Source organism: Scleropages formosus, chromosome 1, assembly GCF_900964775.1.
Source record: "Scleropages formosus chromosome 1, fSclFor1.1, whole genome shotgun sequence".
NCBI classification, from domain to species: domain Eukaryota; kingdom Metazoa; phylum Chordata; class Actinopteri; order Osteoglossiformes; family Osteoglossidae; genus Scleropages; species Scleropages formosus.
The window spans coordinates 34752030-34766191 of record NC_041806.1 but is presented as its reverse complement, the minus strand read 5'-3'; the positions used below and the strand labels follow the sequence as shown (position 1 = coordinate 34766191).

General features: G+C 46.0%; 1 protein-coding gene across 1 annotated transcript; it reads left to right on the top strand.

Moving 5' to 3' along the window:
- Positions 1-165: 165 nt before the first annotated feature.
- On the top strand, positions 166-12746 carry znf513a (zinc finger protein 513a). The gene is made up of 5 exons (XM_018735105.2): positions 166-185; positions 637-832; positions 6137-6226; positions 9798-10475; positions 10894-12746. The coding sequence occupies exons 2-5, from the start codon at positions 793-795 to the stop codon at positions 11643-11645; spliced, it is 1560 nt and encodes a 519-aa protein (XP_018590621.2). The 5' UTR covers positions 166-185; positions 637-792; the 3' UTR covers positions 11646-12746.
- The last annotated feature ends 1416 nt before the right edge of the window (positions 12747-14162 follow it).

Genomic DNA, 14162 nt, shown 5'->3' with positions numbered 1-14162 from the left:
ATATCTTAGGTACTTATTTTAATACAAAATGCATATATAATTGACGGTCTGTGAATTATTGAAGATACAAGGAACTGTACTGGTAAAAAAAAACAGTGATAAATTGCGAGCGTATCATGTTCGAAAAGACTACAACTACCAGGGTCTTAAATAAATGGCGTCATACCGGAAATATGTAAATGAAGGTAATTTCCACTGTACCCGAAGAATTAAGTTCAAAATACACAATAGAAATCAGTAATACTGAACAATTACTGACACTGTGGTCCTTTGCGAAATACAATATGCGATTTTCTAACCTTAGCTTCTTCACAGCCTCCTCAAGAGAATATGAAGAGATACACTGTGACTGAATCTGATACGTGCTGCCTTAAGCCTTATTTAATGCAATATTTTTTAAAAAACATCCTGTGTGTACAGTGCTAGCAGCACTAGCAGAGAGTGTTTTATCTCTAGGTTCGTTACCTGCAAACGTCCCTATGCCTCCTACACGGCTTGTTTCCTCCATCGTAGTACTTGGTTGGCAGCAGGGCGTTTTGTATGACTAATTTAGCATTGTGTGTGTCTTGAGCAGCTGGGTTACTCGCAAAACAAAATCCAACAATGAATGATCAGCTAATGACTGCTATTAAACAGAGCCTCGAACTGGAAGACTTCACTGACTAATAGCTGGTGTTAACTTATGTCATCGGTGACTTGTGAAAAAAGGAAGAGGACATGTCCATTTAGAACCATGAGCTGACAGTCTTGGCCGTGGACGACACACTACAAAGCCGCAAAGCCGGCTGGAAGATGCCCAGGAGAAAACAGCTGAACCCGCAGCCTGTAAAATGTAAGTACTAGTTATAGCAGTACGCTTTTGCTCTCTCTTGTGGCGTAATAACGTACAAAAAACTAACACTGCTGTATTGCGTCAAGCCACGTCTTGTCGCTCCGCGAGGCTCATCATTCGGGCCATTGGCGCAGTCGGCGCAGTCGCCGCAGACGCAGCGCTATCAGACACGCAGCGACACGGCCGCGAGGGACGGGGACGGGACGGGATGGGACGGGACGGGCGTGCGCGCGCGCACGCGGCGGGAGAAGGGCGCCCCCGTTTCCGCAGGCTCGCCGCGCGCGCGGCCGCTCTTCCGGCAAGCGGCTCGCATGTCTTTAACATCCATGCTGCATCCGTAGAGCAGCCAAGAGATATGATGTACGAGCACTGTCTGTGTGACTGTGCGCGGCCGTGGGATTGCGCTTTGGTGTGTGTGTTTTCTAAATGTTCACCCCCCCTTTTTCCCCCTTTCCCCTCCTATTTTTCCCCCTTTTTACCGAATGAAGTTTCACGCACGTAGCTACTGAAGTTACCTCATGGAGGACATCATCATCATGGTTTCAGAAGTGTCTGGGGTGAATTTTCTGTCAGTCGGTGTGTTAACTATCGCAGTAGACTCTGCGTATTGAATGTCTGAATTGGCCCCACTCCAATCTTTAGGTCAGTTTCGTATCCAAAGTCCAAAGTGTTTCTCCAGCAGGATGCCCCAGTACTAGTAAGTCGTAGACCGGAGAATAAGCACCAGTGTGGCCATTTTCTTTACCTGCTGTGAAGGATGCAGGCCTGCTGTACACAAAAGCCTCTGTACTGTATACACAGTGTCGGGGAAAGCTTTGCTCGATACACACGCGTGGTATGCGACACGCGTTAATGTAACCTTCATTGTGGGACAGCGGGTGGCGTACTGGTTAGAACCGCTGCCTCGAAGGTGGAAGGTTCCAGGTTAAAATCCCCTCTTCTGCTCTAGCACCCTTGATGAAGGTATCGCACCTGAATTACCGCAGTAAAAATGACCCAGCGTTATAACTGGTCAGTTAGACTCCATTATACGTACACCCTTTCGTAAACCGTTTAGAGAGTCCAGAAAAAAATCAACAGAACAAACAGGCAGCACACGTCAACCTTGCGTTTCATTAACTTTGTGGGCTGTTAAAGCCTGTTTGGGGAATCCAATTGCATACTTAACAGATTAGTAACGTTGGTAACTTGTCGAGATAGCTTCGGGTCTGGATTTGCTAAGCTTTCGCTAAATATGTTTCCACAACAACCATATGCATAAATAAAAGAGGTTACGTTAATCGGCACTCAGTACTTACAACTTCAGGTCAGTGTTTGAGTTTTTTCTTGTGCACATTTTGTGAAATTCACTGATGCCAGTCCTGTCTTATGTACTTTATGAACTATCACCATGTGCATTCTTACAAGAATGTTTAATAGAAAAGCTCTGCGGTGTTTGAGGAACAGAGAATACAATTCGGACGCTTCTGAGCCTCTAAACTCCGTTGCTTGATGACATCACCCATCAAATTTTAGCGTATATCCACAATGGGGAGGCGCAGTGGGTTGGACTGGGTCCTGCTCTCCAGTGGTTCTGGGGTTCCAGTCCCACTGGGGGTGCCTTGCGACGGACTGACATCCCATCCTGGGTGTGTCCTCTCCCCCTCCGGCCTTCCGCTCTGTGTTGCCGGGTTAGGCTCCGGTTCCCCGCGACCCCGTATGGGACAAGCGGTTCCGAAGATGTGTGTGTATCCACAATGAGTGTTCTCATCGTGCCGAAAAACACCTAAATGGCAGGAGATGACATGGTTTCCTCTGCCTGAAAATAATCAGATAGATGTACCGATCCTCGTATAAAATGCATTTCTGAATCTGAGGGATTACACTGAGTTCTTCAGTTGTTTCATCCAAAGTTACTTATACCTTGTAATTTATCACTGTGAATTTGTTGTATCTTTAACAGTGATTTTCTCACTCTTGGGACTCTTTTTCTAAGGACCTTGTTTCTCCTCCATCAAGGGTCGCATCGGACTTGTGGTCACTGGTGATTAGTTTTGTTTGTGTTCAGTCACAGCTCAAACTACCCTGTTTTTCTGCGCTTTTCTCACACTCAGTGCTTCCTATCTCTAATCAGTTCTTAGCACACTATACCTCCGCTGCACTGCTGCATGAACCGTTTCCTCATTCACTGTCTCAGTAATGGTATACTTTATTTTTCCTTCATTAAACAAACACATCCCTTTCCTTACCATTAACTTGACATGAACCAGAATATGGTTCAGGATGAGTGCAGGTAACATGTCACTTAGGGGCTGGATTTTCCTGGATTTTATCCTATTTATTATTTTAAAGGAATCCACACTGATACAGCGGTGTACCATTCTGTCCTTGGTGCTTTTTTTTTATCCAGACAATAGTCTCCTGTTTAAATGTGTATCCTGGTAAAAACATCAGTACATAGGAGATCATACTGTCCCAGTGACATGTTGAGATGAACAGTATCAGTGAAAAGTGTGAGTACACCTGAGCAATACTTGTATGAGACAAACTGGGAAGAGTGGAAGTAAAGTGTACTCAAACTTTTGACTGGCACTCTGTTTAGCCTAAGGGCCATCAGGAGTAAGTTCAAACTGTAATATAAAAATGTTCTGCATACATCAGCACCGCAAGTACTTAGATCACACAGTAACATAATAGAAGCCGATTTTCGCTTTATGTTTTATTTTTTTCCTATTTTTTATTTATTATCTCATGCTGTCTTATGTAGCTTTCTGTCTCTGTCAGACCACACCAAGTAGGTCAGGGTGTTGCAGCTGCTGATGGGTTTGTGAGGCCTCCTGGTGCAAAACCTCCAAATGCTTTCTGAAGGAAAGTTTCCAGGAGTCATGATGACAGTGTTGGCGGTGCAAAGGGAATTTTCTATAGAAATCATTCATGCTCAACTGAATACAATGATCTCGACAGTAAACCAGAAGGTGCGACAACACGCAGGCTTTAATTTGGTTTGTTGCCGGTGGTGGCTTTCAGCCGACGTGCTTTGTTGTGGCTGCTTTTAATTTCCCTTTATATTTGCAAAGGCTTCCTGCTTGAGCTCAGGAATATTGCAGCACATCACTGTCCGTGACAGACAACAGCAACGTCTTGATCGTAGCATTCAAGATGGATTTGTTCTGTTCCCTGTCACAGTTCAAATTTTCCCCAAAACAGGAGCTTTATGTGTGGCATGAACTAAAAATGCATAATTTGTCACTTAGGTCTATGTATTTTAAACGTATAGGTTTTCTTTCCAAAATACAGAGAGCTCACCTTTGTAATTACTCCTTGGGCAGCTGGCAGCATAGCGGTTAGAGTTATTGCCTTGGGCTCCAAAGGTTGCAGGTTTGATCACCATCTCTGGCTGTAGTACCCTTGAGCAAGGTACTTGCCCTAAATTGCTCTGGTAGAATTTCCCAACTGTATAAATGGGTAAATAATTGTGACCTCAACATTGTAAGTAGCTTTGGAGAGAATAAATGGGATTGTTGTTGTTAAGTGCCACTGAGCTCCTGTTGACTCATAGCAACCCTGCAGATAATTGTCCTGAACCATGTTGGGTCTTGAGTCACACAGCTGGTCACTCTGTAGAGTTTTCCTTTTAAGATACGGAAGCAGATTGCCAGGCCTTTCTTCCACAAAGGAAATGTTAGTGTCGTTCTCGTTGTCACAAAAATGTTTTTCGTTTGCTCCCGGCACCGTTCCGTAGTGCCGCTGCCCAGTATGCGGGGGTTCGTCTTAGTGTGGCACCTCAGCAGAGAGCCATTCACCTTGGGACGCCCCAACTGTAGATGAACCACCGGTGGCACCGCTCTCAGCTTCACCGACTAACACAAGCCCTATTGAAGAGAGTATTTATAAATGAGAGGGGTGCAGTGGCGCAGTGGTGCAGTGGGTTGGACCGCAGTCCTCCTCTCCAGTGGGTCTGGGGTTCAAGTCCCGCTTGGGGTGCCTTGCGGCGGACTGGCGTCCCGTCCTGGGTGTGTCCCCTTCCCCCTCTGGCCTTACGCCCTGTGTTGCCGGGTAGGCTCCGGTTCCCCGTGACCCCGTAAGGGACAAGCGGTTCTGAAAATGTGTGTGTGTGTGTATTTATAAATGAATTCTAAATAATGACATTCTAATTTAGGTTGTGCTGCTTATTGTCAGGTGCCATGTCAGTGAGTTTGCTAAATGAATAATTGATGAATAAATGAATAATGAATGAATAAATGTACATGTAATGTATGTGTGTTGTATACTTTATGCTACTGCAACCAGAGTGAATTTCCCTTTGGGATCAATAAAGATTCATTCATTCATTCATTCACTAATAATAAATAAGTTTGGTAATATTCTGTTCATTTTCACATCTTTAGCTCTGTAACTACGTAATATTGTCTCCTCATTTTAGAACATTTCTGTGATGTGATCATTGAAAGAATTGCTTACGAGAGCCTCACCACTAATTTATGTGTGTTTCCTGTCTCTTGTCCTCACGATCAGCTCCTATCAGCTCCTGTCAGGCAGTGTTGTACCTCAATAGATCAGTGAGCCGTCCCAAGTACAGCAATAGTGTAATTTAATGGTTTACAAGTATGGGGAAAATGTGTGCCTAGTTCACCGTATTCTCTTTATTTTTTTCAATAAATGGTTTCTCTGTGAAACAACTCAGGTATCCAGTCATAAATCATAAATGAGCCGACACCTGTTTAACGCTGCCCTGCAAGTGTCATTGTATGGTTTATTTGAAAGGAACAGATCCCACTTTTGTAAACCTGATAAAAGGAGTCGTCGTGAAACCCGACAGGGACCCATGATACCCTGTAATATTTGACATTTATCCATTTAGCTGATGCTTTTTTTTTCACAAAGCGACTTACAATGTTAAGGTATTTACTATTATTTACCTGTCTATACAGCTGAGTAATTTTAATGGAGCAATTTTTAGGTGAAGTACCTTCCTCAAGGGTTCCACAGCCAGATAATATTAAAAATTTCACATATTTCACGTTACTTGGAAACACAGGGCTGACATGCATTTCACCTCATGCATGACAAAGAAACACCTCCAGATGACAGAGAGCATAGTGGCATTTTCACCTTCTAGAAAAAACAATGCATTTGCATAAATAATTTGGTTCCCGTGTACTTAGTCTTGAGCGGTGCTGTCAGTCGACACATGGCGTCATGCTTCGGACTTTTCCTTCCTTCACCGATTCTGTCATTTTTACTGTGACCAGTCACTACATCTTCATTGTGTTTACAGTTACAGTATTTATTTGTAAAATTGTCTTTCTTCTTGGTGTTTCCTAGATACAGAATATCCAGGAAACTTTGTCTTGGAGAGTAACTTTCTTTTCGGACCTGTCGACAACAAGACCATTGAATTTGGCAGAGGCTCAGGTCAGTGGTAAGCACATTGTCTTTAGCAGTGAGACTGCTGCTCCTTGTGTTCATCTACATTGTTTTACCATGCATCATACATTGTTAGTAAGAATGCCTTGTGCAATGAACGATTATCCTTTAAGGACCAGCAATTTACTCTTGTATTAATCTATTTTGCCATGTCTTTTTGCTGACACTGAGAAACCAACTACTTTGTTTAATCTAAGAGCAAACGTGAAGTCACTTGACATGAGGAGTGCTCTTCTAATGTCTCTTGAGTAAATTGCTTAAGTGAATTGCTCCTTGTTAGTGGATAAAGTGTCAACATGTTCCGTGTTTCTCTGTAACGTGATAAGAAGCTGCTGTGCAGTGTTAACATCTAACTTGTATTGATAGGGGTGTGGTGGTGCAGTGGGTTGGACCACAGTCCTGCTCTCCGGTGGGTCTGGGGTTCGAGTCCCACTAGGGGTGCCTTGTGGTGGACCGGTGTCCCGTCCTGGGTGTGTCCCCTCCAGCCTTACACCCTCTGTTGCCAGGTAGGCTCCGTGACCCTGTATGGGATGAGCGGTTCTGAAAATGTGTGTATGTGATCATGTAAATGTAAACCATGAAGTGGGGCTTTACAACATACATGCTTTTCACAGTCTTTATAAATGATTTACTTTTAAAATTATCAGTGCAAAAGAAAGACTTTGAAGAAATTACACTCACTCACATTTGCTGAAACCGCTTGTCCCAAGCAGGGTCACAGCGAACCGGAACCTAACCCAGCAACACAGGGCCTAGGGCTGGAGGGAGAGGGGACATACCCAGGATGGGACGCCAGTCCATCACAAGGCACCCCAGGCGGGACTCAAACCCCAGACCCACCAGAGAGCAGGACCCAGCCAAACCCGCTGCGCCACCGCACCTCCCGGTTGAAGAAATTTAATTAATACAGAATCTTAATTTTCTTCAAATTCAGCAAATATGTTTCGGACAGTTTTCTGAAACTATCAGGACTCCTGTTATTATGAATCTCTTCCTAAGATTGTGAGGTTCCCAGTTGTATGTCATGTGCTGTATGTACCAACACTCAACATGTATACAGGAGGAAGGGCTTTTTAAAATCATGGGCAAAATAAAATATCCCATCATTATGTGGAGGAGCCACGCACACAACGACAAACACAAGACACAACAGTTCAATCTGCGGTCACTTTTCAAAGAAACTGTATTTGTGTATATTTTCCATATTTCCATGTTATTGTCACATCCATGCCCACAACACAAGCGACAACACCTGACTCTGCACTAGCTCCTGAGTAATCGCTCATCCTGTAAAGAACCTCTTCAGCTCCCATACCGTTGCGGAATCTCGTTTTGGACAACCGCCCTTCCTTGCGTTACTACACACACTCTTACTTTATTCACGATTTCCGGTTTTTTGACTCCTTGCTTCGTTCTCCGACCACGTCCGTTCGCCGATCGACCGACCCTTCGCCTGTCCCTGGTTTTGAGAACTTGCCTCTTCCCTCAACTTCTGACGAACAACGCTGCGCTTGGGTTCAGCCGTCCCGGTTCCCTGTGTTCCGCGTGACAGTTATATTCTTTTCTTGCTAGTATAAGATTAATGGATTTTTTTTCATACGGTACCACTGAATGTTTCGCATATCTTACAGTTCTTTGAAGAACGTTTAAAGGCTCTTCATCTTTAAAGGTGAAATTAGAATTTAAGGATAGCATCATTTTCTTTGGTTCCCCTACTGCTTGGCATAGGGAACTGTCTGTGTATATGTTCATAAATATATGTGCTAAAGTGACAAAGTTTTCAACTCTTCCGGGGCAAAGTTAACGTAGAAGAATTCTTTATGTGTTTGTGCATAAAAATGTATGCAAAAATCAGTCTGTAGAACATTTTGTAAAAGCAAAGCACAGCAACTTTGCATTAAAAACTAGTCATTATTACACTATAAGATTATCCACAAAGAGAATAAGATATATTCGGTAATTTATATTTTTAATATTAAAATAAGGCAGAAAAATCTCTTTTTCAGATTGTGTAATTAAGCGTTTTGTCCTCACAATGTGCAACATTGAACAAAAAGATTTATGCTATTGACTAGGATTATTTAATGAGTTATGCAACACTACATATATGTATTTTGATATTCCCTTTGTCATTTCGATTTCTGATCAGTGCGTGCACTGCAAGAACCTTACTCGCGTATACAGGCACACACTGGTACGAAAGACTGATGTGAAAGCTACAATACAACGTGAAAAATGTCCCCCACCATTTTTATATAAAGGTCATCAAGACAACCACCACCACAACCATCATCATCATCACCATCATCATCAATGCCACCATTATGGAAGGGCATTTATTTATCATCATCATCATCTTCATTTTCCTCTGTATCATCATCATTTCCCTCAGCATCATTATCATCACCACCCTCATCATCATTATCATTATCATCATCATCATGTGAGCTGTTGCAGTCATCATCATTATCATTAGGCTTAGCAATCATCCAGAAGGGGGTTCCAAAAAGCAGAATAAAAGGGCCGATCAGGCTCCGTCTCCACATTGCCTCCTCGATGTTCGCACAAAAAGGCACCATGGAAGGAGCCGCGCGTCTCGCCTCCTCTTCTCTCGGTGCAGGACCTTGTAGGCGCCTTGGAGTCTGTCCTCCTCTCTCCAGCGTTCTTTAGCAATAGCGTTAGAGAACCTCGAACACGGCGTGCCTCTGATGTAAGTACCGTTTTTACGACCATGACGATAAAAGTGGCACGGTGTCGATAGCACACGGGAAAAATATTGTGTCAATATTGCTTTTCCTCCACAAGTTGTGTTACTGAAGGCTATCCGGTTGTTAGGGGTGAAGGAAAAATCGCTTCAGGAATCTATTAGAATGAATTACGATATAAAATATCTGTGTAACAACATTAAACATGTATAGTCTACCAAAACTGGAATGTTTATTAATGCAGTTCCTGTAACAGATCAGTCAAACATGCATGGTTATATTTGCATGCTTGAATATATTTGTGAATATCTATTTTTGTGTACTATGGGGCAAACTTTTAAAACTGAATATTATTACATATACTTAAAAAAACTGAATATACTGACACTTTTCTCCAAAGCAACTTACAGCATGAATCTACTCACAATTATTTACCCATTTATACAGCTGGGCAATTTTACTGGAGCAGTTTTTAGGGTAAGTACCTTTCTCAAGGGTACTAAAGCTAGAGCTGAGACTCGAACCTGTGACCTTTGGGGCCAAAAGCAGCAGCGCTAACCACTACACTACAAAACACATATTGAAACACATGCTGTTAACATTTGGAGTTTATGCAAAATAAGAACACAGCATCTGTGGTCATACTTACAGTATATAGTCTATAATATCTGCACAATATCTGTTCTCCAACATCCCCGCATTATTAATGGGGACGGACTGTGGTCAAATGGAGACCAGTGATGTTTTGTTAGTATCGGCATCTTGGAAGAGAATTTATTTTATTTTTTATTTTTTTTTTTTACTTGTTGCTGTTCCCGAGCAACGTGACCGATTCTCTCGCTCCTTCCACGCAGGTGCGCTGGCGACTCTCGGGCTCCCGGGGTGCCCTCTCACTTACAGCCGTCGCACGTACGGCCGCCTCTCCATGGAGGGCCTCGAGGAGCCGCGCGACGCCGATGGCACGGCCGAGGGAGAAGCGCGCTCCAAGGGTGTGCCGTGCCTCTCCTGCAGGCCACACGGCCAGCTGCCTAACCCCCCACCGGGAGGCGGGTCACCCATCTCTCAGGCCCCCTGGGTCGGCTGCGGCGAAGGGTGCGGGCCGGAGGGGCGGGGCGAGTCGAGGGACGGCGCCGCGGGGGAGGATTTTGGCTCTGCGGGCGACGCGGCGGACAAGGTGCACTCGTGCGAGCTGTGCGGCTTCTCCTCGCGGTACGCCAACCACGTGAAGCGGCACATGAAGACGCACAACGGCGAGAAGCCGTACCGGTGCCTGCTGTGCGCTTACGCCTCGGCCCAGCTGGTCAACCTGCAGCGGCACGTGCGCGTCCACACGGGCGAGAAGCCCTACAAGTGCCAGCACTGCGCCTTTGCCTGCAGCTCCCTGGGTAATCTCAAGAGGCACCAGCGCATGCATGCGCCCAGCAGGCGCGCCCACTGCGCCGACCGCAGCGCCGCCGCCGACGCGCACGGCCCCGAGTTACGCGCAGCGGGCCAGAGGGCTGCGGACGGGCCATCGCGAGCAACAGCGGAAGGTACCGTAATTGCTCTCGGTTGACTCGCCTCACCGCTCCTTCACAGAATGACACTTGTGGCCTGTTTTGTTACATGATGCTACCTTGGCAGGTTAATAACACGTCTGTACTTGTAATAAAGGGGGTGCGGTGGCGCAGCGGGTTTGGCCGGGTCCTGCTCTCTGGTGGGTCTGTGGTTTGAGTCCCGCTTGAGGAGCCTTGTGATGGACTGACATCCAGTCCTGGGTGTGTCCCCTCCCCCTCCGGCCTTACGCCCTGTGTTGCTGGGTTAGGCTCCGGTTTGCCGCGACCCCGCTTGGGACATGCCGCTTCGGTCAACGTGCGTGTGTGTACTTGCAATGAGAACGTGACACTTATTGACAAGTCTTCTTAGTTTAAAAACAATCTGTAAACTTACTGTAATGCTTTTTCGAACCAGGCGCTGCAGTGTCCAATCTGGCGCTTCACGTGAAGAGCGACGCAAACCACGCACGGCATTACGGCCAGGAGTCGCCAGGCCTGCTGGACACAGGGGGGATGGGCCACGCCTCCCAAGGTCTCCCCAACTTCCTGTTCCCCTACGCCTGCACCCTGTGCGGCCGAGGCTTGGCGGACGAGGGCTCCCGCGGAGGCCGGACCTGCGGCAAGTGCGTGAGCAGCGCAGCCTCCAGGGGGCACTGCGCCAGCCCCACGGAGCTGGAGCTGAGCGACAAGCCGTACTCGTGCGCCGTGTGCTCTTTCGTCACCCACTACCCCAATCACCTGGTGCGCCACATGAAGACGCACAGCGGCGAGAAGCCGTACCGGTGCCCCGACTGCGACTACGCCTCGGCCCACCTGGACAACCTGAAGAGGCACCACCGCGTGCACACGGGCGAGAAGCCGTACCGCTGCGCCCTGTGCGACTACGCCTGCGGCAACCTGGCCAACCTCAAGAGGCACCAGCGCGTCCACTCGGGCGCCAAGCCCTTCAAGTGCGCCGTGTGTAGCTACAGCTGCAACCAGAGCATGAACCTCAAGCGGCACATGCTGCGGCACACGGGCGAGAAGCCCTTCGCCTGCCAGGAGTGCCCCTACACCACGGGCCACTGGGACAACTACAAGAGGCACCAGAAGAAGCACGGCCACGGCGCCGACGGCTGGACCAAGGTGCGGCTGCCGGACGAGGAGGGCGAGGACGACGAGCCCTGACCGTGTCGGCGTGCCACTACGGGACACACACGGCGCTCTGCTTCTTGTGCTCCACTAGCTATGGGAATAGGGATGAAATTATGGGGAAAGGTGGCAGCATTCATAACTGCTTAATGTCAGCGGTCTCGCTTGCTGTGTCTTAAGTTACTCCTCCGAGGGTCCGTCGCGGCTACAGCACATCCCCGTTACGCTCAGCGTTCGGCTTATGTTGGTTTATCCGTGGGGAAAAGCGGCGTTGTAATGAAGCTGAACTGGTTCTTTGCCTGTCAAATTAAAATTTTAACATGTATTTTAGAATTTGAAGCGGTTGAAAACACGAAACCCTCGGCAGGAATATTTAAGGCTGCATTTTCGCGTGTCTCAGCGTATTATTTCACTGACTTAAGTCACCATGGAGATGGCGTTGTGGGATCGGCCTGGTCCTCAGTCGGCGCTTCTTGCGGCAGAACAGTAGGTGCTGCTGCACACAAGTGGCGTCTGTGTCCCTCATGAACCGCCATCCGGAGGCTCGACAGCAGCTTTGTCATGGTGAACAACCTTTAGTCATCGGTTTTGTCTGTTCCGCACCTTCTCAAAAACAAATACCTCCAGACCGACAACATTACTGATGATAATGGGTCTTATGTTTTCACTTAAATACTTACCTTTATACTGCACATGAGTATGTAAGTATACCATAAAATGGTACTCCTCACCATGAAGTGTTAAGAGTTTATAGACAGGTTTGTCTGGCAGCTTAATAAGAATCAATAACTTTAATTAGTGCCGCCCAGAAAGGTGCTGTGTGGTGAACAATTAAATTATGAAAATCTGTTCAACATAACCATGACAAGGGGACTAATTCAAGTATCGGTACTAAAGACATTCTTCCATCAGCCTGCCGGCCTCACTCCCAACAATTCTGAAGTAACATGGCAAACTGAATTTTACTCTCTCAGATTACTGCAGTTAGTCCAAGAAAATGTTTTGAACTGCACTGTAATTTGTTATACAAAAGATTGCACTTAAAATCTGTAGAAGTGGAAAAGAAACAGGATTCCTCTCCTGCTCTGTTCAAAAGTGACCGGTGTTCTCGCTGCTCACCACTAGAGGGCGCCTGAGACAGCAGCTCATGGCCTGGTGGGGGGGGGGGGGGGTCCATTTCAGTAATAAACTGTCACTTTCCACGTAAATCCGGTGTGCTTTGTGTTCAAGGTTTAAATTATTTGTCCCCCTTTCAACAAATTAGGTTCCCATGTGAAAGTGATTAATTCCCTCAGGCAACAATGCTAACCAGATTGGAACACCACCAGGGTACACTGGCTGTCCAAGGAAACGGCACAGCGGAATTTCGAAATGGTTCCAGTAAGAAATCCGGCACCTTCTTACTTTTGGTCATAAGTCTGCTAGACAAAACAGTGATGCAGGCAAATGTATTTACACACAACTAACTATCAGGGGAGATCCACACGCTGTCGGTCATGTGGCTTTACATGAAAATTGAGCATCTGATCCCAGTTCCCATCTACTTAGGTGAAAGTCAAAATTCAACACCGAGTGACAGGCACAGATGTCCCCCACATTCATTCTGGGTCATCATCATGCCACCAGATTCAAGGAAAAGGCCCCGAGGAGAAAAACCCTCAAGAATGCCCTTCCCCTCATCTGTGCGCATCCAGACGTTTTCCCAGAATTGTTTCCTCTAGGGAACCTGCCAGTGCAATTACTGGTCCAATTAAATCCATGTCGTCATGTGTGGCAAAACGGCACCATCCTGCCCACACATATAGCAGGACTATTTTTCAGGACTCAAAAACAACAGTAACAGTTTGTTTGGCACCTACATTTATTTTGCAGCTCTCATTTATTGTTCGTACAGTTCATATGATCAAATGATCTACATATTTAAATGATACTTGAGTACATGAAATCTTTTCTCTCCCGACATTTGTGAACATACGAGGCAAGACAGTCACCTTCCCCTCGAAACAACTGAAGGCTGAAAAAGGAACATATATGGATTATGGATTTGAATGGTTTTCTTCAAAGAAAATAAGTTAGGTGGAGGGCAGAGACTAAATTAATCCTCCCTTTTTAAAGCCTATTCAAAATAACTGTCTTCCAAAACGACCCCCCATGAACTCTGCGATTCTGGCACAGGAATGGCGCAAGCATGACAATATGGAATTTCTCCTTCCTTTTGCTGAGATGAAAGATTCTGAGCTCCTGTTGTGCGGTCGAGGTGTTAAAAGTAAAAATCGATGAACTTGGCTATTACACAGGGCTTCGCTTTGCCCCCATCAACAACTGGCACAAATTTAAAAGCGCGTGTGTGTGTGTGTGTGTGTGTGTGTGTTGGGGGGGAACGCAATGCACAGACATAGACCTACAATCACCTCTGCCTTTCTCTCTCATAACAAAAATGTATTGCCAGTAAGACAAGCAGTTTAATTCTGGAATCTGTAAACATTTTTCATTCCAACTACAATGCAATTTTGTAAACAACCATAGATTATTAGTTTCTATTTTTTCCATACA